A 24703-nucleotide genomic window follows, 5' to 3' on the forward strand; every position below is an offset into this window, starting at 1 on the left:
TGTTTCCCATATTACACAACGTCAATCATTGGCTCGCCTTCTTCGCCAGAAAGCATTTCATCGTCATCAAAGATGATACTTCCATCCGGAGCTTCACGACCTCCCTTGTTCATATGGGCTCGAAGCTCAAAATCAACCTTGGTCTTCCGACGCCCCACATGGACAGTAATATCTCCTTCATCGACAATTTCTGCATGCTTCTTGGAGTAGGCGACCTCGGCCTTGGCTTCCTTGCCTGATATGCGATGGTTCACTCTGATGTGTTTCGCCAATGTATCATGACGAGTAAATATCCTGGGCCCCATAACAGGGTCCTGTTTGACACAGACAAAGCACTTGAACAATTTCTTCTTTTTCAGGTGAACGGTGTCCTGGTGCCTTATGAGCTCGTACTTTCTGGAGAATCTTCTGAGACACATCTTTCCAGGCTCCTCAGCCGAAGGTAATTGACATTCATGAATCACATCAGGGTCGTAGTTCAGCAGACGTGCACTACCGGGCTTGATCTCCGGCTTCTTTATCACTCTATGCGCTGAAAGTTTTGAATCGGCCTTAGCCTTCTTTTTATCCTTACCCTTGCCTTCAGATGCGAGTCTATCGGAGATGAACTTATCATGCTCCTCGGTCAGATCCTTGTTGAAATATTCATCGTCGTTGCTGACAGCCTCTGCGAAGCGCTCATCACGCTCTCTCTTTTGCTGTTCTCGTAAAGCGGTGAATTTCTCAATTGTAGCGGGTGAAAGCTGGGTCTGTTTGTAGCGGAAATTGGAATAGCTCTGAACAAACCTCGTGTAGCATGCATTTAAATCAAACTTTATGAGCGTTAGAAACAGGTAGACAGCAGGATTAAGCCGTATGAGGTTGTACACTTCCCAATAGTTGAGGTTGACCAAGATGCTGGAAAGGAAGCGGATGATGTTTGCAGAAAGGCCATCTCTGGTGCTGTCCATGGCGATATTCAAGAATATATCGAAACAGCATTCCACAACTATGTATAGTTCTGACAGAGCAGGGTCCTCGGCGATGTAGCTGGACAATAAGTCCTCCAAAGCATAAAGTCTCTTTTCTAGTGCCTGGATATACGTCTCCTCAAGAACGCCCTCGTGGACCAAATATGCAATTTTACACATGAGCTCAGCGTACTCAGTAGTGCTCTGGGGCTCAATGTGGCAAAGGGCCTGGACCATCTCTGACATGCTAGCACTGCCTAGTTCTGTAAGGGCAGCTGTGTATGATGACGCTTTTGTAGATAAAGCTTCCTTGACATTTGGAATTGTGAGAGAGACGCTGGTCGACTCCCAGGGTCGTTTTGCAACTGCATGTGTTTCATTCGATGGGGAAATAGCACTTGTAGCAGTGGGTGACTGGTTTCCCTCAGGTTGTGATGAAGGAATGATCGGCTGCATTCGACGTGGTGAAGCATCGGACGTTTCCTGAGGGGACATATGATCATGAATCGAGTCCCCCTTTTCATTGATGCCTGAGTCAAGCGTAGAAGTCATTGTGTTGTGCTCTTCCGATGGAGGGTAAGTGAAGGAGGACTCGTAGCTGGCGATGTCTGAGGGACTCCGTAGCACTTCACTCATGCTGTGTGGTTATTGATGATTTTGACAGCCGGATATCACCCTCTTCGGTAAGGATTTTTTGTGAATCTCCTCCGTGCAATGGTAATTTGTCTATGACCTGATGGTGTGGAGTCACTGGATTATACCGATGAAGCAAGGTGGTTGTGTTTTGCCTTTTTGCCAAATGGGGTAGCTTCCAAGTGTAATTCAAGCCAAAAGCACTAGATTGACCTGGAAAAATATGGCAACTTCGAGTCCAAAGTTAGTGGTTCGAGTGACTGCAAAATAAGGATTTGCGGTTAACAGCAGGTAGGTTTGTGTAGTGCGCACGACCATCAACAGAGCCGGGCGCCGCCATTTTAGGAAAATATTATTACGGAATTTACGGAAAAGCTACAGAATATCTTAATGCCGTTTTTCGTTATGTATTTTGGAGATTAGTTTGGTAACTATTTGGAGAAGGCCGGGTGGTCCGACATTGGGCTTTCGCACGACGTTTTTGCAGCCATTCTCGCTATTCAAGGTGCATTTCTGACCTGTCTGGCGTTAGTTCTGCAGGAAGCGCACCCCGATTTTTTGCAACCATTTCTCAAGCGCCACTTTTTAACTATTTCTTGGACTTGTCCTCGTCTCTCAAATGAGGCAGATGTATGGATCCTGGAGGCGGAGGAGTGGGATTTGATTGGACGGCGTGCATCGGCGGCGATCCGTGTGGCTGTGCAGCTTCGGCAACGGGATACTGGTACCCAAGCGGTGGCATGGGCATGGAGCCGATAAACTGCTGCTGATACTGTGGACTATGCATATTTTGAGGAATTCCCTGGCCTGGAAGCTTTTGAGGAGGCACTCCCATGGGAACATATCCCTGGATAGGCATCTGCATAAAGAGTCTTCGGTCGCCATAGAAGGGTTGACCATAAGGCTGGAATGCGGGATAGCCTTGGTATCCGTACCGTTGTAGCTGTGGGCTATGATCCTGGTGGCCCTCCTCTCTTGTTTTGAGCTGTGGAGATACGAGTGTAGCTGGTGGTGGTAAGGCAGAAGCATAGGCAGGGAATTGAGGCAGTGGATGAGAACCCATCCTGGAGGATGTGCCGTAGTACGGCAGTCTTGAAGGATCCTTATACTGTGGAGGGTACTGCAAAGATGCCGGTATTGGCGCCTGAGAAATGAAAGAGGGTGGCTGGGCCAAACTGGAACCCTCCCTCTTTATTTCCTCCCGAGGCGACCTGATGACCAGCTGAGGATTTTGATGTGGTGGATGTGCCGGTAGCTCTGGTCTTTGAATATTCGCCAACGGAGGCTCCTGAATTTCGTGCAAACTAGAGAGTCTGGTGGCAGGCCCTGACGTGAGGACGCCTGGCAGAACCAAGTGTTGAAATATGGATGGCACGAAAACCAAGCCTTGCTGTCCCATGGGCACGGCTCTGTTCTCATCTTGCAAAATCCTCTCGGCCTCATCTGTCGTGTACCCATCATCGTCATCCTCCAATTCGCCAACGGTCTGGATGTCAAAAGCGATGTCTCTGGGTGTGACCTTTTGAAATGTGAATTCTTGTGAGTTTTCAGAAATGGCGGAATCTTGCCTCAAGAGACGCTGAGGTGATGCCTCCTGTGATACTGAGCTCTTTTTCGGTGCCCTCGTCTTCTTCTTTTTCTTTGGCTGTGCCTTGTTCAAACGAATGTCAATGTAATTATCAATGCGAAGCCGTTGGTACTTCTGATTCGTCACGTCTGGGTTCATGGTGTGGTAGGAGAAGTTGTAGAAGGGGAAGGGAAATGGATATTGGAAGCCCTGCCTTAGATTAAATCCCATGTAGTTATCTGGGGGTGACACAACGTGTCCAAACGGCGTATCCGTGACATCAATATCCACAAGCCTGAGGAAGTAGTCTAGGTTGGGTATCATCTGTAGTAGATGGTAAATCTCCCAACACTCCAAACTGTAAAATAGATTGACCACGAACTTAGTCACTTTCAGCGAGAGCGTCAAGTTTAAGTACAGCAGGCAGAACTTGACAAGGTCGGTGTAATTCGTTATGAGGATCTCCGATAGGTAGTTCTGAGGATAACACTGTGTCAAAGCCTTCAGGGGCTCCGGAACAGCCTCTGTGGCACTTTCTAGTAAACCTTCATACATCTCTTTCTCTGTATCAGCTGGCTTGCCTCGAAGAAGCACATCCAAGCTCTTTGAGATCTCCTGTGAGCATTCGTGAATACTTAAGCTTTTCGTCCACACAATGTCGGTATATTCAGCATCTTCGGTATCAGCCTGGGGTTTTCTCTGACTATCCTTGTCTATGTTACTAGGCTTACTATCTAGCTGTGGGCTGTTGCCTTCATGCATGGTTCTTGGAACACTTTCACTTAGTTTGTGTGAGAGCACTGACGTTAGTAGCGTTTTATAAAAAGTTAATTGAAAAACATACTTTCTTGCTTGACCTTTTCTGGTGAATGGCGAGGGCTCTTCATGGGTTAGTATCAGAATTAATGTGTTTCTTGAGGAGGACTTACTTCTGAAGGATGTGCTGCCGCAGCCATTATGTGGTAATTAATTAAGGCCAAGGAATAAGCAAGCAAGCTAATAAATCGCCAGGTGGTTGGTTCCCTGGAAAACTATGATGCTTAAATCAAGCTTTTTAGGCAAAATGCTGGGCTATGGTGCTGATGGAAAGGTGCAAAATTAGACGGTTTGGCTGCCAGTTGAGAATTGCAGGGTATCTAGTTGCAAATGCTAATATGTAGGAACGGTCATATGTTGGTACATACTACACCCTTAGTGACCACTGACTTTCCATGGATATTATACGAAGTTTCCTTTAATTAGAAAAATGACTATTATCAAATCATCTTTGGTTCACTTGTTGCTGAATCCTTCTGTTGCTGGTGTTTCACAATCGCACGACCGTTTTGCAGCCATTTCCTTGGAAGCCCAGCAAAAGAGCCCAAAAGAGAAACAGCCAATTCCGGCCCAATTGTAATAAAGCTAATGCCAAGTTTTGTACTACAAGTAGTTTGATTCATAGTATTTGTCGTTTCTGATTTTTTTGAGTTGCATCAAAGTTTCCATAATCGTGCTGTTAAGCTATTACTATTAAATAAATGCGAATATTATCTTGGGCCTCTACTTCTTACCATTGGCAACTTCTTCACCAAGAGACTTTAAAACCAACGGAAAAACAATTCTGGCAGCGTCTCTTCCCCACAAGTTATCCAAGTGCTCGTGGCCCGCAACGGGGTGAGAGGTGGTATATTTTTTGGGCAACTGGTTCTCCATCACTTCAATGTCCACCAACAGGTCCGAATCACCGTAGATCAAGTGGATTGGAACCTCGATGTTCTTCAATGGGTATTCAATTGGGTTGAGAGAAGAAAAGTTGGACTCGTCGTGGTACATCTGGAACTTCTTGGCGGAAATGATCTGGAACCAATGCACCACTGTCTTGACAGAAGTGGTGGAGTACAAGTGAGCGTACGAGCTGAGTTTCTGCACCTTGTCGATATTGAGCGCTTTCCAGTTGAACAAGGTGTAGTTTGCAACGTCAATGGAGGTGTCAAAGAAGGGTGGATACATAATTCTGTTCCACAACTGGACGCTTGGCATGAGCACTCTTCTGGAGAAGAGAAGGTACACGAAGACGGGGCTGGACTTAAGCAAGATATCGAGGAATCTAGAGTAAAGACCATGTGGGGTAGTGGCTGGCGAGATGGCAACAATTCTCTCAATCTTTTCGTTCAAGTCTGGGTTCACAGAAACACTAGCGAAAGCCTGAGCAGTGCCCTGAGAAAAGCCCACGTAGATCAAACTCTCCTTCTTAGTGGCAGCAAGAATATAGTTGATGGTGTCTGGGATGTCGTAAAAGGCAAACTCGTCCAAGGCAAAATCCCAGAACTTCTCCAGGTTGAGTCTATGGCTCAAGTGCTTGTGCGAGTACTTGTTACCACGGTTGTTGCCCAACCAGACGTCGTAACCAAGCTCGTAAAGCACATATGGCAAGTTGGCGTCTTTATCAAGCATGGTCACCCAGATCTCGGAGCACATGAGGAGGCCATGGTGCATGTAGACCACCTTACCGTTTCTAGGACCAGCGTTGGGCCTCAGGATTCTCTGGACTGTAAGCAAATAGTCATCTTTAGTTCTGATCATTCTCAGCTCCACCTCGTACCCAAACACCGAGCACATCTCCAGGATGTCCTTGGCGTTGAGGAGCACGGTCATTCTATCGTACTTCTCCTTATCGATATCGCCCTCTCCGCCAGACAAGTATCTGTATTTGATGTCTGGCATACCATCCTCCTTCAGGATCTCGCCGCCCGAAGAAATAAACCGAATAGGGGACGCTGTGAAGCTGTAGACCACCTGAAGGGAGTAGGTGATGATATTGATCACCGTGGAAGGAAGCAAGCGTGTAATGAGTGTTGAGATGTACTCGAGCCACGAAAGTAGCAAGGAGACGACCACGAGGGGCCACTCCAAGAGGGAAAGTCTGCCCAACAAGGGAATATGCATTTTGGGTGGTTTTTGAAGAAGAAGGTGATGTAGTAGCACGGCTGGCTGTATGACGAAAACGTGCGAACCGAGGAATGGCTGCAAAATGTTGATGGACCTGGGTGGAGTGGGCAACAGAGTGCTTTGGGATTAAAAAAAATTGGAGAAATCAAGGAGTATCAAGGTCCAGGAAATCATCCAAATGATTAATGCTGGTTTTGACGGTTTTGGTACTTTTCACGTGGGGAGACGGTAGTGTAGCCAAAAGCTTAGCATAGCTAGTTAGAGTTTAGACAGGATTGGAAACGGTTGCTTCGGGTTTCTGAGTCTTGGCAGGTTTTTGAATTTAGCAAGCAATCTATCTTTTGTGAGACCTCAGATCTAGGTCTGCGAGTCTAACGCATACCCGTCTGTGCCATGTATATCAGCAATCTGGGGTAGATGCGCGTAGCAGAGGTGGTACTACTGATTGATGTGGTGAAGAAATTGGGGAATAAGATTCAACAAGATTCAAGAATTGGAAAGTCAATTTTATTCGACATCTGGGAAGTCAATCTTGTCTAATCGGAAGCTGGGATGAGTGGAACTGACAGCCTCGTCGTAGAGGAGCCATCTCTGGTTATGCGATCAATTCACTGGCCTCAAGACTATTTAAGTTGTAGAGTCGATGAGGTTGGAAATTGACAATTTTATGGTCCAATTACTGATGCCAAAATTGAATGGTTAATAAAAATGGAGCAATATGTGGTTACTGAGAGTTCGTAAGCGAATAGGTCTTGGAATATTAAAATTATTCAGGCTGAACAAACTTCAGCACCACTAAGTTCCTCGCTTAATCATTCGTCTACAACAAAACCGAGAATGTTATTGAGCCACCGGACATAACCGTGTCGTGGAAAAAGTCGTAAAACAGACGAACAACAAAATGACACAAAACCGTAACCAACAATCACCATACGTGCACCTGAAAAGCATTGACCAATCGAGGCCACACCCCACCCCATTGGGACCTCCCAATAGACAGCCAAACTACAAGCCACTAAATACTTACTTCCCTACTTTCACGACTACTTTCCCTCTCGACTTCCACCACTACTTCCCTACCCTACTAGGTCCCTCCACCTATAAATAGCTGAAGCACGGAGATCTGGGCGATAATCGGGATATCCAGCGGGCAACCCGAGGCTTGGACCAAGCCGCCTGCCATTGGCGCAGAAACCACGGCTTAGGCACCCTCAACCAATGGCAGCCGTTTCCGCTTATTCTTCCATCGTAGCACATGCTGGCCCGCACTGGGTGCAAATAATCAGAAAGATCAGTGGAACACTGACCCACGTCGACCCACATGGCAGCCCATGTACAAGAAAAAAAATAAAAAGCAGATCCTCTCCGTTTTAGGCCCCTCGCCCGAATTGGGCCTCCCGTTGTCTTCCTGTTTGGTTCGCTTGCTCCAAAGCCTTTATGGCTATTGTACAGTGTGGAGGCGATTGGCTGGTGGAGGAGGCTTGTTTTCGCACCCACAGATCTTGTGCTTGTGCCCCGAGCAAATTATGCTACCGAACTCGCCCAAACGGTGGGAACGAGGCACCTACACCATCAACAGATGGCGAAGAGAAGAATTGGATTGGGGAGGTGTCAAAAGATGAAACTCTGTGTCCTTGGCTTTTTTTTTTTCTCCATAGGTGGTGCCCGGCACCGATTGTAGTGCACATTCTTGCCGTATGCACCAGGCCTGCCCCTCTGGGACACTCCAATAACTTCCAAAACCGATCTTGTTCCGGCCCCTGTCATTCTGCAGCCAAGAAACGTCAAGGCTGTCACGTATAAATACCCCTGGTTTGCTCTACCTTCTTCTCCATCTTCTTTATCCGTAATGTGGAAACCACTCGCTTGTGCTGCTGCTTTGCTCTCTGTTGTCGCTGCCGACCCGGCTCCTGAGTCTCACGACTCCCCTGTTGGAGCCTCCTACAGAGCCACTTTCGAAAAGGGTGTGAATGGTTACGTCAACTTTTCCTCCAAGAACGGCTCTGTCCTTGTGGATGTCGACATCTCTGGTTTGCCCGACTACGGTGGTCCTTTCATGTACCACATCCACGAGTTGCCTGTTCCTGCTGATGGTAACTGCACCGGTACCAAGGCCCACTTTAACCCATACAACGGTCACGAGAAGGCTGCTACTCCTGCCGAGTTGGAGGTTGGTGACCTTTCTGGCAGACACGGCGAGATCGAGGCCCAGTCTTTCCAGACATCCTACATTGACCCATACCTCTCGTTGAACGAGAACAACGAGGCCTTCTTTGCTGACTTGTCGGTGGTTGTCCACTTGCACAACACCACCAGAATTGCCTGTGCCAACATCACCAAGAGTTTTGACATTCCCGAGGAGAATGCCGGTGCCAGGCCCGTGGCCATGGGTGCTGCTGCCTTGGTGGCTGGTGCCGCTTTGATTTTGTAGTTAGCTATGAATTGACGAGCAGTGTGATGGAGTGTAGTTTTGCAGCCAAATGCAGCGGCGTGCGGCCCACCTACAAAAGTGGCATGAGTTTTTTCAGTGAATTGGTGGATTTTGTTCTATTCTTAATTGCCTCGAAAGCCATTGAATCATTAATTGAATCTTCACTTACTTAATGGTGAAATAACAGAATGGTGAAATACCAGTCTCCCTTGGTTGACTACTGCAGGCTCTTATCCCACGCGCATATAATACCCCATACTCATGAGTGGGTACTCTCTCCGATCTAAAAGACTAAAAAACGTCAAAACCGTCGCTAGAGACAATGTATGTTGCTCAATTATTCCACACTGTCCCCACTAACTCCAGCTCGCAAACGAAAGAACGTTTTTGGCATGGCTACGCACATCCATTGTATGTGTATCAATAGGCATTGCCTTGGCACAGCTCCTACGTTTCACTGAACAGGAGTGTCAGGTGGACATTGGCTCATACACTGTCATCATAGAATACGGGAATAGCAGCACCTTGAGCTTGGGTAAGCCGTTTGCTGTGGTCTGCATTGTGCTTGGAATCATCACCCTCATCACAGGCTTTGTGCGGTTCTACTATGCTGAAAATATGCTAACTGAAGGCTACTACCCAATGTCGAACGTCTCGGCGTTTATTGCCGTGGCCGTGGTATCTATTGTAACGATTCTATATGTGATCCTGACGGCGAAAGTCATATTCTAGAGGTGGTGACTTAAGGGAACTGGCCCTTTCTCAAACCAATGTATCCCTCGGGAGCGTCCGAGGCCTTGAGCCAGGCATGGTGCTTGTTGGATCCTTCAATGCCCATACTGCTCACATTGTTGCCCCACCAGTTGAGATCATCCTTGTCGTACTGGACGGTGAAGAAAATGAGTAAAGCACTGAATGCCACACCTGCCGAGAGCGCACTGGTCAAGATATAGTTGTACTTCTCCCACCAAAGGGTGTAGTTCCGCTTGATGCGGTACATGAAGAGGTACGACATGTAGAGCCCGCCGGTGAAGTACAGCATGTTGTATGGGGCGTAACTCAAGAAGCCTCCCAAGATAATCGTTGGCTGGAAGGATCTGGTGATTCTAGAAGGCCCGTGCTTTTTGAAGAGCGCCATAGGTACAACCATCACCGCTCCTAGCAAGAAACACCACTTCAAAATAGGGTATATGCCGCCAAAGACCTTGGCAGGACCAATCTCTCCGTACTGGATGCTGGAGAAGAAATAGGTATTGGCACCGGGGCACCTGAGCTTGTTCTTCTGGTGCAATTCACAAATGTCAGGAATATTGCTCATCTGCCAATTGGCGATAGTTAACGCAACAAACACACTGAGGAAAGTCAGAATAATCTGGCCACGGAAGATCGCTCTGGGCGGCACTTTCGTGTAGTGTGCCAACTTCTGATCTGTGATGTAGTTGGAAGCTTGCGAGTCGATGTTGTAACCGTATGCCTTGAGGGTAATAAGGGCAATACCAGAGTTTGGAATCGCATAACCAACAATGAGCTCAACCAACACGTTCAAGCCAAAGGCGAAACCAGTCACCGAGGCAATCGCTGTGATGGGAATAAGGAATATAAAGTTGATGCCGATGGTGAAAAAGATTCCCCACACAGGGGTCTCGACGGGATAGAATATAACACAAATCAACGCAAACGTGACACTCACAATCAAAATGGTCAAAAACCACCAACTGGGCACCTCCTTGTAGTGAGACATCATCAGACAATGTGGGTCATCAGCAAAGCGGTGGTAGTTTGAGTCCCGGTCCTTGTTGAATGAGTCCTTGACAGTGAACCAAATGTTGGCAAAACTCTGTTTCATGGACGTCCATTCGGTAACGGCATGGTACAAGATAGCGAAGGGGTATAAGCAGAAATAGGCTCCGTAAATGACCAAATTGGCGGCTGAGAAGTATGGCGGACCGTACTCCAAGTACTTGTCGTGATTGAAGGCCTTGTTTTCGTCAAGAATCTTCTTGACATCGTAGACCTCACCTGTGTTGCTGAACAAACGATTGGAGTTGATGGGGAAGTACGATGTCCACTTGTTGTTGGTGTAGTAGACCAATAAAATCGTGAGGAATCCAAGACTCAAACCGAGATACTGGTTGGCGTAGGTGTAGAAAGGAATGGTCAAGCACCCCGCCATGTCTATGATATTCCAGTCAAGAGTAGGAAGCGGATTGAGACCCAATCCTTGATTTGTACCTGTGACGTTGTTGAGGTGGATCAGGTTTGGCAGAAACCACGTAGGCCAATTGAAGGTGGAGAGGGCCTTGAATAAATAAGAGGGGATCCAGTTGTAGCAGAAACTGGCAATGAATGCAACAAAGAAAAACGAGTACCGTGATATCGTCCATCCGTTTATGTTGGTCTTTGGATCATCCTTCATAAGAGCTCTGTTTAAAGCGATTGTGGGCAAAAGCGTGGGCCACATGGCTTTCTTAGGGTACACACAAACCTTGAGCATAAGGAAAGCAAAGGCGAAGCCGAGAAACTGGGTTGACAATGCAAACATGACTTGGTATTCCCAGGTGACCCAGTCGAGTCCGTAGAAGCGATCAAGCTTCATGACGAAGAAGTTGTAAATGGCATACGGTGTTCCTGCTGAACACGAGTAGATGATCGTCGCAAGCATCATCTCCTTGTAGTTCCACGGCCCAGGGTTGAGATTGATCTCTTTCCCAAAAAATCTTATCTTTTTGTTCATTCCAAACGCCTTCTCCCAGAGCCTGCCGCTTGGTAAAAGTAGAAGCTGCACCGTGCTGGTCGAAAGAACGATACTGGGGAGTCTGTGCACAAAGAAGTTGTTGATCAAAGAGCCCATAAGCGTCCACGACAAGCCAATCACGTACACTCGTAGCGTCTCGACGGGAATAGACGGATCATCAAATGGATCCACTACAGCTCTGACCTCGGGATACGGCGAGTGGAAGGCCACCAAGCCCGCTTCAAGCCTCACTTCTAGCGCCCATTGGTCCGTTTTCGTTTCCTGGTCCGAGTCGCTATCTCTGCTTTTCTTGTCCACCAGGTCCAGCTGGTCTGACGGTAGCTGACTCAAAAGACGCTCTATCAAGTGGTAATCGGCCAGAGGGAAGTTCACATCGCCCCTGTGTTCTGCCAAGACGTCTCTCAAAATAACAACAGCATCCTCTATGGCCAAATTCTCGATTTTTTCTATCATGTAACGAGCCAGTCGGGGTAGTTCTTCGTAAGAGTCGAAGATAGACGGTAGACCCAAACGCAGCAAAATGGTGGCCACTTCGTCTTGCGTGAGGCTGGTTGTGAACTGCGGTTTTGTTTCATCGTTGGGGAGCTGCTGGAGCTCGATATACTCCGGAGGCATGGTGGAAGAAAACGGTAGTTGTTGGTTTTGATACTTCCCCAGATTTTTCGTGCGAGAGATATCCACCCCGATCGGGTAATAACATCGAATACAATGGACCGAGGCACGGCGAGAGGTTTATTTAATGGATTTTGGGGACGTTGTTTTGGAGGTGATTTGCTGGGGATTGGGTGAATTGGAGAGGTTCTGGTTAGTTTTTGGGTGTACTTATTTGTAGCACAGCCCCAATGACGGAAGATCGCCAGTCTGAGACATTCCCACCTGGTCCGCCAAGGCAGAGCGGACGGGAGGGTTTTGAAAACAGGAGGTTTTGATGAAAAAATAAAAGAAAAAAAAAAAACGTAATCTATGTGTGATGGTTGGCGACGTTGTGGTGTTCGAATTACATGAGCACTTCTCACCTCTTGAATAAGCACTTGAAAGGCCATGAGATATACTACAATTCAATGGCATTTAGCCAGTGGGGAATATTTGAATTCATAAAAATCGTTACTTATCGACAAAGAAAAAGTATGATTTCGAAAATCAATATCAGCCCAGGCAAACGAACCCTGACTCCCACCTTTTACACTACACTAAACGATCATGAAGCATACATTTCAAATGGCTGACTTGGTCCACCACTACACCTACTTCTTCTCCAAAATCTTGGCTACCTCAACAACAGTCTCATCGCTGTTACGAAGCCCCACAGCACAAAGTGCCACAGGTGCATTGGCAAAGCTCTCCGCAGAATCGTACTGCTTCCACACAAACTCATCCATCTCGTTTCTAGGTTTGTAGTCCTTGACTGGAGCATCGAGCTTGGGATCAACAGTAGTCACAGGGAAGACCATGCCAGGGTAGTCAAGAAGGTTCCATTGGGCCGTGTAGCCCCAATACCTCGATGTCCTGGGCTTACAGGCTGGACCAGGGAACACTGGTGCAATTACCGCATCGGGGGCTCCTTGGCTCAACCAGTGGGCAAGGTACTCCTTACGGTATTTGACTTTTTCAATGTTCCACAGCCAAATGCCCTTGGGCTCCAAAGGCTTGACGTGCTTGCCAGTGAGGATCCACTCTGTTTGAGGAAGCATGGGTTCACCCGAACGCTCCATGGTGGATCTTGTGTCGGCACCGCCGTCTTCAAAATAAAGCGAAGTGATGATTTCCCACGCCTTGTCGTGCTTGTACGGTTTGAAAGGAACAACCTCGACGTTGCTCATTTTAGAGAGCTGTTCTGCTACCATCTTCAAAGCACGAGCCACCGGAGGCTGTGGAGCTACCAAGCCGTCGTCATACAAAATTCCAATTTTAAGTTTCTCCTTCTTGGGCGCCTTCCATGGAAGAGGGTACAACGATGGGTCCACAAGCCAAGGAGACAGATCTGTGATGGTCTTCATGACAAGGTCCAAAAGCGCCAAGGAACGGGTCATGGGGCCAGTTACAGAAAGAATCGACTCCAGGCCGAGCTGACATGAAAAGTAGTCGCTGCTGGGGAGTCTGCCCACGGTGGATCTGAGACCGTAGATACCGTTAAAAGCACTAGGACAACGGATACTACCGCCAATGTCGGAACCCAAGCCAAAAGCGGCCGCTCCAATACCTTGAATGGCACCTTCTCCGCCTGTACTGCCACCACAGGTCAACAGCGAGTTGTACGGATTGACCGTTCTGCCGTGAGTCCAGGATTCACACTCGAGCATCATCAAAGACTGTGGATTGGTGGTACGAACGAACGGCACAGCGCCGGCGTTGATCAAAATATTCACAATATCGGCATTGTAGTCCACCACTCTGTCCAAGTAGCAGAGGGAGCCGTGGGTGACTGCCCTTCCTTTGAAAGGAATCATCTCCTTGAGCGAGAGAGGAAGACCGTACAAGGGTAAGTTTTTGTCGCCCAGATCGAGCTTTTTGGCCAATTCCATGGCCTCTTCGGGCAAAAACTCGTAGATGCAATTGACGAGTTTCGAGGCGAAAATAGCAGCATGGAAGTAGGCCGTCAACACCTGAACACAGGTGACCTTACCCAGTTTGAGGTCCTGAAGAAGCTCGTGGGGGTCCTTTTCCGTGATAGCAAGGGACGATTTTGGCATTTTCTCTCTGAAAACGTCAATGGGCACCTTTGCAGGTGAACCATAATCCTCAACGGTTTTCCCTCTAGCTGAGGGAAGCAGCTCAAACGCCTTGAGTGCCTCATCGTCAAGAGGGAACAACTGCAAGGTCTTTTTCAACGAATTGTCGTAAACGTCGGTGGCTCTTTTGGCCAAATCGTGCCAGGTCATGTTTGAGGAAGCGAAGAGGCGGCACGGCGTGTTTTATATACCCCGAGGCACGGCGGCACTTCCGTTATCGTTATCGCAGCATTGGGCCAGGCATTGTGCGATAAGCCGCCAAGATCTCGGAGTGGGGGCACAATTTCCAGGGTTCAGGGATCAAGGAGGCGATCGAGGAGGCGATACTGGGGTTTTGTGGGGAAGGAAATTTCCATGGTGTAGGAAAACCTGGAGTTATGGTTAGTAGGTGGAGGGGAGACATGGCGATGTTGCAGCCATTTTGTCGTGCGAGGCAGCGACATTGGGGACCAGGGGAGGTAGCGTCTGATAGATTGAAGGTCAATTGAGGTGATATTTTAATGTTTTTTTCAGAAATTTCGTTTTTCCCATCTAGGCTTCGAGGCTCGGCTCGGAGTATTAATGTGGGGCCGAGTGGGGCGGTAGGGGATAACCAATGGAGGTTTCGAGGTCACGGCACCTTTCGCGACGGAATTGGTGAGGGTGAGTGAGGATGAGGATGAGGACGTTTTGGTGGGTTTTGGGTCCCATTGAGGTGGAATTGCCGCCCCACAAACGGCTGCAAAAGGGGTTTTGGCCAGGCCAGGAGCGGGAGGTGATTTCCAGTGATTTGATTGGGGGAGGGGCGATTAGATGTTTGAGGTGGTTTGTTAGGTGGCTAGGCGGCTTGTAAGGTAGCTGTGGTGTAGGTGGTGTAGGTGGTGTAGGTTAAGGTGGTGTGGGATACGTAGGGTTGCAAAGCGTTTGAAGAGATGTCTCAATTGGGGAAGGGCAGTGTTTTACAATGTAAGCGGAGATCTAATTGAGGTAGAACGATTTTTAGATCAAGTGCCTATGGCTTTAAAGATCGGAGTCGAGCAGCTGTTACATATTGTTGGTGGGCACAGTGGGCACCATAAGCGTTGAGAACCAGGCATGTACTGAGACTAAACGAAGTAAGTCGGTACCAGGCCTAACAGTGTTTTTCTTCCAAGGCTCAATGAACTGGATTCTTGTTTTAAGTGACTTTCAGCTTCCTTTAAGACGGGTCTTTTCTCAGACGTCAATGGCCAGCTTTGACTAGGACTACTCACCAATGCGGTGTTGCAGCCTGGGTTACCCTCCAAGATAAGAGCATTCATTGCAGACCCAGCAAAAACGTAAAATCTGCTGTCTTCAGCGAAAATCATGAAAGAGAAAACATCAAACATCAATTAGCTTTGTCATTATTCATCGCAAACCTCCCTTACACGTTCCTCATCAGCACCTGGACCACTATGCGCTACCGGGTTTGCAGCCATTCTTCACCACCACGAGTCCACCAGAACCCACACAAACTCCATAAAAGCCAAAGAAAAAAAACATCTTCAACAATCAACACCTCCATCAACAAATCTCAAATCACAACTCTCAATAACATCCTCCCAATCTAAATCCACCCCCTCCCACCTAATACACCTCTGCTCATTCGCGAACTTCTTCCTCACTTCCTCCTCATCATGTCCAAGTTTCTTCCTCACACTCTAGGTCTCGGCACCGTGGGCGTGGCCTCTTTCTTCTGGGGCCGCCTGAGCCAGCCTACGCCTACGACCCAGGAACCGCCTTCCAAAACCAGCCCCAATTTGCCTGCTCCTGTTGGATCTCCAGCTCTTTCGCCAGTATCTGTGCAACCTGACGGTTTCTACAAATACGGCTTCCCCGGCCCGATCCACGACCTCCAGAAAAACAGCGAGTTCATCTCGTGCTACGACAGACTGACGAGAAACCCCTACTGGATCTTGGAGCACATCACCAAGGATTCGGTCAGAAGAGCAGACGGAGTCGACAGAAAGAAGCTGGTTTTCAAGGAGGACGAGAGCATACCGCTCAAGTTCCGTGCTCGTCTCCGAGACTACTTCCGTTCAGGCTACGACAGAGGCCACCAGGCGCCAGCGGCTGATGCTAAGTTTCTGCAGCAGGCCATGGACGAGACCTTCTTGCTCACCAACATGAGTCCTCAGGTCGGAGAGGGCTTCAACCGTGACTACTGGGCGCATTTTGAAGATTTCGTCAGGAGACTCACGGGCCGCTACGATAACGTCCGTGTCATGACGGGTCCATTGTACTTGCCCAAGAAGTGCAGCGATGACAAGTTCAGAGTGACATACGAGGTGATTGGCTCGCCACCAAACATCGCTGTTCCCACTCATTTTTTTAAGCTTGTGGTCGGAGAAGCCAATGGCAGTGATAAGATCTCTGTGGGTGCGTTCGTGTTGCCCAACGAGCCTATCGCCAATGAGCAGCCCTTGACGGCGTTCCAGGTGCCTGTGGAGGCGCTTGAGCGGAGCACGGGTCTTGAGTTGTTGCAAAGAGTGCCTTACTATAATAAGAAGGATCTTTGCAAGGAGGTGAAATGTGAGATTGTGGTGAGGGAGTTTCCCAAGCAGGTGAATAGCGTGTTGGGATTGCCCGGCAAGTAAGTCGAGCCGAACAAGAGGTAGTGGCCAATTGAATGGGCTACTGGCCAATCGAATCAATGGGTCTGATTTGAGTGATTTGGTCTGAGCCCAAATATGCATTATCACAGCCGAGACGGGCTATTCCAGTACATAGATAAGATATGCCCCACCGATGATTGAGGGTTTGACCATCAATGTGTAATCCAATAACTTGATATAAGTATAGAAAAAAAAAAAAAAAAAGAAAAAGAAAAAAAGCTTATCAAGGCAAGTGCTTTTAATTGCATTAGAACCACTCCAAACCAGACCACTTCTACATCCCAAAGCCGATAAGATCCTACCGTAAACGCAAAATGACGACAAGGCCACCGGACAAAAGGCACCCCTTACTTTATTTTAACTCCTGGAGATTCCCCAAAGTGCATGGCCATGAGGTCCCTATTTTGCAGCCACCACGAGCCTAGAACAGCCGACCCCACAAAACCCAAACCACCACCCCATTTACGAAATTAGCTTTTACCTAAATTTCCTGATTTTCCCAAATCTCCGTCCTATCGGTTTTTCATCGCTTCAGATCGGTTTCAGATGGAAAACAAAGCACAAAGAAAATCGCAACAATGAGCTGCCAGATAAGACCAAGGCCCGCCTTTGTTCGCCGCGATGGCTTTTTGGGTGCGGAACGGCCTCGCCCAAACGCGCCAATTTCCAGAGGCTGTGAGCCAACAAAGAGGAAAAAGCTGGAAATGGTTGGCGTTTTGGCGGGCGTGGGAATTTGAAGGTATGTTGCGAGGAAAAATTCTGGGAAATACTGAAAAAACAATAGGGGGATTTGAATAAACGTTTTTGTGTCTTTACGTCAGATCCAACGGTCTTCCCAACGCCTGCACGATGGGCAGGCATCCCCATCACTGATATGGATGTTGTAACGAAAAAATCATCTTTTTGAAGATATAATCATGATGTACAGAATCATAATCCTCTAATGTACCGCCACTTTGTTCGCTAGATGAATCTGGCTTTTCAAATCCTGGGGTGGGTCTGCTCCTCGGCTTGGGTGCAAATTCCTGCAGCCTGCAAAGACCCATTTCTTCCACCGTACCACCCACGGGCTCCTGACCCAAAATGGCTCTATTTTCTGGAGAAATCGCTACTTTGTCTTTCTTTGATTGTTGTAGAAGGTGAACTTTGCGTTTTGTAGCTGGTGACCACGTTGTTGCACTGAGAGATCCTTCGGAGTCGGACCTGCAAGATTGCCGCCGAGACCCCCTGCTAAACCACCACAAAAAGCTCCAATCGCCGGAAAAGTTACATGTATTACTGTCACTATCCTAATAAATGCTTTATGCTTTGGATCTGCTAAATTGGCCTCGCCTGCCTTAGTAAACCACACGGTAGTGGTTTCGGCGCTCGGAGCTAGCTGCAGCCCAACGTCCGTGGTGTACGGGTGTTTCCTCTTTTTGCCCGTCTATCACGTACAGCGCCCCAAGGAACAAAAGTTCCAGCGCATCTACGCGTCTCCCTAAGCTTACCTCTGCCTTCCAGCCCGTTGGCTGCAAGAACTCGACCCTTTTTATGAAACCGTCCTGCACACAAGCACACCACCTCTGCAAGTTCGCTCGGTAAGACTCCCAACAAACTAACCAACTATATGCGGGTTCTGCACAGACATTGTTGAGAGTTGCAAAAACCAAGGGACCCAAAATTTAGTCTCTGAAGCCATTCTTAAACAAAACGGATCCTCTTTTCTTCTTATCATCTCGCGTACCACCGAGAATATATATCCCATTTCCGAAAAAAGAGTCATCCACAAGCTAGAATGAGCACAACACACCGCCAGCTAGCCCTATCCCACGGGTCCATAGAACACACCATCTTGGTCCCCACAGAGCTCTTCTTCAAGTACTCCCAGTTGAAGGAGCAGTTTGTGAAGACTTTGCCCGTTCCAACAGAGGGTTTCGCTTCTGACGAAGAACCCGCTTCTCCTGCCGAGCTTTTTGCCAAGTTTGTCGGCTTCACCGCCTCTTTGGTGGACCCTGCTGTCGAAGGTGAGTTCAACGAGATCTTGACAGCCGTCTTGCTGGAATTCCAGTCCAGATTCTTCCCTAATTCCGATATCCACAGCTTTGCCGCCCAGTTGCTTGCTGACGAGACCTACCCCACCACAGCTGCCAAAACCAAGGAAGTCATCAAGCACTACTTCGATGCGGTCCTTTCTTCAAACACCACCATTCCAAGACAGCTGTCTGACTTGGTGCAAAGCTCTGCCCGCCGCTTGGCCAAGACCGTTGCCATTTTCGGTGGTCAGGGTAACACAGACGACTACTTTGAGGAGTTGAGAGAGCTCAATTACATGTACCACGGGCTTCTTGCCGAATTGCTCCAGAAAATTGCCTCCAAGTTGACTCTGTTGGTGAAATCCACCTCCAACGTCGACAAAATCTACACCCAGGGCTTTGACATCTTGAAGTGGTTGAAGCTGCCTGACCAGACACCCGACCAGGAGTACTTGTTGAGTGTACCTGTTTCGTGCCCATTGATCTGTGTGATCCAGTTGTGCCACTATGCTGTGACATGTAAGACATTGGGTATCACGCCTGGCGAGTTCAGAGACGCCTTGGTCGGTGCTACCGGTCACTCTCAAGGTTTGGTTACTGCCGTTGCCATTGCCAGTTCTGATGACTGGGAGTCTTTCACTGAAAACTCCATCAAGGCTGTTTCCTTGCTTTTCTTCATCGGTGCCAGATGTCTCATGACCTACCCTAGAACTTCCTTGCCTCCTACGATGTTGCAGGACTCCTTGGAGAACGGTGAAGGTAGACCATCTCCTATGTTGTCTGTGAGAGACTTGTCTCTTTCCGAAGTTGAGAACTTTATCAAACAGACCAACGCCCACTTGCCATCCGAGAAACACGTTGCCATCTCCTTGGTAAACGGTGGCAGAAATATGGTTGTTTCTGGTCCTCCAGAGTCGCTTTACGGTTTGAACTTGACCTTGAGAAACAACAAGGCTCCATCTGGTTTGGACCAGGCCCGTGTGCCATTTTCCGACCGTAAGATGAAGTTTTCCAACCGTTTCTTGCCCATCTTTGCTCCTTTCCACTCCCACCTTCTTGAGCCAGCTACCGATATGATTTTGGCTGATGTGCAAAACGATGGCTTGGAGTTCTCTGCTTCTGACCTCAAGATCCCCGTCTACGATACCTACTCTGGTGAGAACTTCCAGGACTCCAAGGGCGATGTTGTCGACAGACTCACCAAGTGCATTACCGAGTTGCCTGTCCACTGGGAAACCGCTACCAACTTCGACAGCACCCACTTGTTGGATTTCGGCCCTGGAGGCGTTTCCGGTTTGGGTGTTTTGACCCACAGAAATAAGGAAGGTACGGGAGCCCGTGTGATTATTTCTGGTGCCATTGACACCAACCAGGACGATGAGTACGGTTTCAAACAGGAGATTTTCAACAGAACCCAGAGCTCCATCAAATGGGCTCCCAACTGGTTGGACGAGTACAGACCTAAATTGGTGAAAACCAAGGCCGGCAAGGTTTTCGTCGACACCAAGTTTTCCAGACTTCTTGGAAGAGCTCCATTGATGGTGCCTGGTATGACTCCTACCACCGTCAACACCGACATTGTTTCCGCTACCATCAACGCCGGTTACCACATTGAATTGGCTGGAGGTGGCTACTTCGAGCCAAGAGGCATGGAAAGAGCTTTGAGAGAAATCGCCAGCAGAGTTACCCCAGGTTCCGGTATCGGTATCAACTTGATCTACGTCAACCCTAGAATGTTGCAGTGGGGTATTCCCTTGATCAAGGAATTGAGAGCAAAGGGTTTCCCTATCCAGTCCTTGACCATTGGTGCCGGTGTTCCTTCCTTGGAGGTTGCCACAGAGTACATTGAGGAATTGGGCTTGACCCACTTGGGCTTGAAGCCAGGTTCCATTGATTCCATCAACCAGACCATCGCTATTGCCAAGGCCCACCCTAACTTCCCTATTGTGCTTCAGTGGACCGGTGGTAGAGGTGGTGGTCACCACTCTTACGAGGACTTCCACCAGCCTGTTTTGCAGATGTACGCTAAGATCAGAAAGTGCTCCAACATCGTTTTGGTTGCCGGCTCTGGTTTTGGTTCTGACGAAGAGACTTACCCATACTTGACTGGTTCTTGGTCCAACGAGTTCAACTACCCACCAATGCCATTTGACGGTGTCTTGTTCGGTTCTAGAGTCATGACTGCTAAGGAAGCACACACCTCTTTGGCTGCCAAGCAGGCCATTGCTGAATGTACCGGTATTGCTGACGGCAAGTGGGAAAGCACTTACAAGAAGCCCACTGGAGGTATCATCACTGTCAGGTCCGAGATGGGTGAGCCTATCCACAAGCTCGCTACTAGAGGTGTGATGCTCTGGAAGGAGTTGGACGAGACCATTTTCAACTTGCCCAAGAACAAGCTTTCTGAGGCCTTGACCAAGAAGAAGGACTACATCATTGGCAGATTGAACAAGGACTTCCAGAAGCCCTGGTTCGGCCGTAACGCCCAGGGCGTTTGTGACTTGGAGGACATGACTTACCAGGAAGTTGCCAACAGAATGATCGAGTTGATGTTCGTGAAGAAGTCCGAGCGCTGGATCGACGTTTCCTTGAGAAACTTCATGGGTGACTACCTCAGAAGAGTCGAGGAGAGATTCACCTCTGCTTCCGAGAAGCAGTCCTTGATCCAGAACTTTGGCCAGTTGGAGAAGACCCCTCAAGCTTTCGTGGACAAGTTCTTCGACTCCTTCTCTTTGGCCAAGACCCAGTTGATCTCTGAGGAGGACTGTGACTACTTCTTGATGTTGTGTGCCAGAGCCGCCCAGAAGCCTGCTCCATTTGTGCCTGTTTTGGACGAGAGATTTGAGTTTTTCTTCAAGAAGGACTCTCTTTGGCAGTCGGAGGACCTCGAGTCTGTTGTCGACGAGGATGTCCAGAGAACCTGTATTCTTCACGGTCCAGTTGCTGCTCAGTTCACCAACAAGGTTGACGAGCCAATCAAGGATATTTTGGATGGCATTCACGAGGGTCACATCAACAGATTGGTCAAGGACGACTACGAAGGTGACTTTTCCAAGATTCCTGTTGTCGAGTACTTTGGTGGCCAGGCTCCAGCTGTTCCTGAATCCGTTTCTGGTGTGACCATCGAGAAGTCTGGTGACAAGACCACTTACAAGATTGGCTCTTCTGTTCCAGACCAGTCTGAATGGCTCAAGTTGTTGGCTGGCTCTCAATTGAGCTGGTTGTACGCTTTCATCAGCTCTGAGAGAGTTGTCCAGGGAATCAACCATGTTGCCAACTCTGTCAAGGACATTTTGGGACCTGCTTCCAACACCGAGGTGGTGATCTCCAACGCTGGTTCTGAAAAAGCCAACCTTTCTGTTTTCGAGGCCGTCGAGGGTGACGCTAAGAAGGTTGCTGAGATCAAGTTGAACTCTGAGGGCTTGATCCAGATGTCTTTGATCGAACACAGAACTGCCGACAACAAGCCTGTCGAATTGCCTTTCCTTTACAAGTACGTTCCAGAGGACGGCTTTGCTCCAATCTCTGAGGTGATGGAGGGCAGAAACGACAGAATCAAGGCTTTCTACTGGAAGTTGTGGTTCGGTTCCGATGTTCCTGTTGATTTGGATATCAACGTGGACCAAGTCATTCCAGGTGACAAGGTTACCATCAGTGGTAAGGATATTTCCGAGTTTACCCACGCCATTGGTAACACCTGTGATGCCTTCATTCCTAGACCAAACAAGCCTACCTTGGCTCCTATGGATTTCGCCATTGTGGTCGGCTGGAAGGCTATCATGAAGGCCATTTTCCCAAAGACTGTGGATGGTGACTTGTTGAAATTGGTGCACATGTCCAACGGCTACCGTATGATTCCTGGTGCCGAGCCATTGAAGAAGGACGATGTTGTTTCTTCTGATGCTCTCATCAAGGCCGTTTTGAACCAGCCTTCTGGTAAAATGGTCGAAGTCGTGGGCACCATCACCAGAGAGGGCCGTCCTGTCATGGAGGTCACCTCCCAATTCTTGTACCGTGGTGAGTACGAGGACTTCGAGAACACTTTCCAAAAGGTCACCGAGGACCCATTCCAGATTGCCTTCAAGTCTGCCAAGGATTTGGCTATTTTGAGATCCAAGGAATGGTTCCACTTGGAGAAGGACGTGGAGTTGCTTAACCAGATCTTGACTTTCAGATGTGAATCTACTTACAAGTTCAAGGCCGCTGGTATTTACTCCTCTATCAAGACCGTCGGTGGTGTTTTCTTGGAGTTGCCTACCAAGGAGGTTATCCAGGTTGGTTCCATCGACTACGAGGCTGGTGTCTCTTTCGGTAACCCAGTGATTGACTACTTTTCCAGAAACGGTAACACCATTGAGCAGGCTGTGAAGTTCGAGAATGCTATCCCACTTTCTTCTGGTGAGGAGTTGACCTCCAAGGCTCCCTCTACCAACGAGCCTTACGCTAAGGTTTCTGGCGATTACAACCCTATTCACGTTTCTCGTGTTTTCGCTTCTTACGCCAAGTTGCCAGGCACCATCACCCACGGTATGTACTCTTCCGGATCGATCAGATCTTTGGTTGAGCAGTGGGCTGCCAACAGTGTCGCTTCCAGAGTCAGAGCTTTCAAGGCTGATTTCGTCGGCATGGTATTGCCAAACGACATTCTTCAGACTTCCTTGGAGCACATTGGTATGATCAACGGTCGTAAGATCATCAAGGTTGAGACCAGAAACGTTGAAACCGACACTCCAGTGTTGATGGGTGAGGCTGAGATTGAGCAGCCTGTCACCACCTATGTCTTCACTGGTCAGGGTTCTCAGGAACAAGGTATGGGTATGGACTTGTACAACTCTTCTGAGGTTGCTCGTGAGGTTTGGGACCGTGCTGACCGTCACTTTGTTGACAACTACGGTTTCTCCATTCTCGACATTGTGAAGAACAACCCTAACGAGTTGACCGTTCACTTTGGCGGTGCAAAGGGTAGAAAGATCAGAGACAACTACATCTCCATGATGTTCGAGACGATTGGTGAGGACGGTGAGATCAAGTCGGAGAAGATTTTCAAGGAAATCGACCACACCACCACTTCTTACACTTTCCTTTCGCCAACTGGTTTGTTGTCCTCCACCCAGTTCACCCAGCCTGCTTTGACCTTGATGGAGAAGGCTTCCTACGAGGACATCAAATCCAAGGGTTTGGTGCCATCGGACGTTATGTTTGCCGGTCACTCGCTCGGTGAATATTCTGCCCTTTCTTCCTTGGCCAATGTCATGCCAATTGAGTCTCTTGTGGATGTCGTTTTCTACAGAGGTATGACCATGCAAGTCGCTGTCCCTAGAGACGAATTGGGAAGATCCAACTACGGTATGTGTGCTGTCAACCCAACCAGAGTCAGTCCTACTTTCAACGATGCTGCCTTGAGATTCGTTGTTGATGAGGTTGGTGCTAAGACCGGCTGGTTGTTGGAGATTGTGAACTACAACGTCGAAAACACCCAGTACGTTACTGCCGGTGACTTGAGAGCTTTGGACACCTTGACCAACGTCTTGAACGTGATCAAGTTGAACAAGATCGACATTGTGAAGTTGCAGGAGCAAATGTCCTTGGAGGATGTCAAGGGCCACTTGAAGGAGATCATCGACGAGGTTTCCGCCCAATCGCTTGCCAAGCCTCAGCCAATTGATTTGCAGAGAGGTTTCGCTGTGATCCCATTGAAGGGTATTTCCGTGCCTTTCCACTCGTCTTACTTGATGTCTGGTGTGAAGCCATTCCAGAGATTCTTGTGCAAGAAGATTCCAAAATCTTCTGTCAAGCCAAACGACTTGATCAACAAGTACATTCCAAACTTGACTGCTAAGCCTTTCGAGATTACCAAGGAGTACTTCGAGGAGGTTTACCAGTTGACCAAGTCTGAGAAGCTTAAGAGCATCATCGACAACTGGGAGTCGTATGAGAAGGCTTAAGCTTACAACTTTGATTTAATTTGATATATATATTTGGGCTCTTGGGCTTTCTAAAATGGAGCAGCACGTGGTACTGCTGTATCTGTTTCTGTCGGAAAGCATATAGGATAAATAAACTTAGTATAGAGGATACTT

General features: G+C 48.3%; 6 protein-coding genes across 6 annotated transcripts; 2 read left to right on the forward strand and 4 right to left on the reverse strand.

Annotated features, from left to right (window-relative positions):
* Positions 1–11: 11 nt before the first annotated feature.
* FGR15 (Fgr15p) lies at positions 12–3912 on the reverse strand (the record flags this gene model as incomplete). The annotated part of the gene is made up of 2 exons (XM_024857951.1): positions 12–1587; positions 2174–3912. 2 exons carry the CDS (start codon positions 3910–3912, stop codon positions 12–14), a joined length of 3315 nt encoding a protein of 1104 aa, XP_024713877.1.
* A 777-nt stretch (positions 3913–4689) lies between these two features.
* C7M61_002581 (uncharacterized protein) lies at positions 4690–6075 on the reverse strand (the record flags this gene model as incomplete). The annotated part of the gene is made up of 1 exon (XM_024857952.1): positions 4690–6075. The coding sequence occupies one exon, from the start codon at positions 6073–6075 to the stop codon at positions 4690–4692; it is 1386 nt and encodes a 461-aa protein (XP_024713878.1).
* Positions 6076–7927: 1852 nt separating this feature from the next.
* Positions 7928–8509, forward strand: C7M61_002582 (uncharacterized protein; the record flags this gene model as incomplete). The annotated part of the gene is made up of 1 exon (XM_024857953.1): positions 7928–8509. The coding sequence occupies one exon, from the start codon at positions 7928–7930 to the stop codon at positions 8507–8509; it is 582 nt and encodes a 193-aa protein (XP_024713879.1).
* Positions 8510–9251: 742 nt separating this feature from the next.
* Positions 9252–11879, reverse strand: OPT6 (Opt6p; the record flags this gene model as incomplete). Its single annotated transcript, XM_024857954.1, has 1 exon — positions 9252–11879. The coding sequence occupies one exon, from the start codon at positions 11877–11879 to the stop codon at positions 9252–9254; it is 2628 nt and encodes an 875-aa protein (XP_024713880.1).
* A 629-nt stretch (positions 11880–12508) lies between these two features.
* Positions 12509–14143, reverse strand: C7M61_002584 (uncharacterized protein; the record flags this gene model as incomplete). The annotated part of the gene is made up of 1 exon (XM_024857955.1): positions 12509–14143. One exon carries the CDS (start codon positions 14141–14143, stop codon positions 12509–12511), a length of 1635 nt encoding a protein of 544 aa, XP_024713881.1.
* A 1487-nt stretch (positions 14144–15630) lies between these two features.
* On the forward strand, positions 15631–24568 carry C7M61_002585 (fatty acid synthase subunit beta; the record flags this gene model as incomplete). Its single annotated transcript, XM_024857956.1, has 2 exons — positions 15631–16586; positions 18370–24568. The coding sequence occupies 2 exons, from the start codon at positions 15631–15633 to the stop codon at positions 24566–24568; spliced, it is 7155 nt and encodes a 2384-aa protein (XP_024713882.1).
* Positions 24569–24703: the final 135 nt, after the last annotated feature.

The sequence above is a fragment of the Candidozyma pseudohaemuli genome (assembly GCF_003013735.1).
Source record: "Candidozyma pseudohaemuli strain B12108 chromosome Unknown scaffold00005, whole genome shotgun sequence".
Taxonomy (NCBI): domain Eukaryota; kingdom Fungi; phylum Ascomycota; class Pichiomycetes; order Serinales; family Metschnikowiaceae; genus Candidozyma; species Candidozyma pseudohaemuli.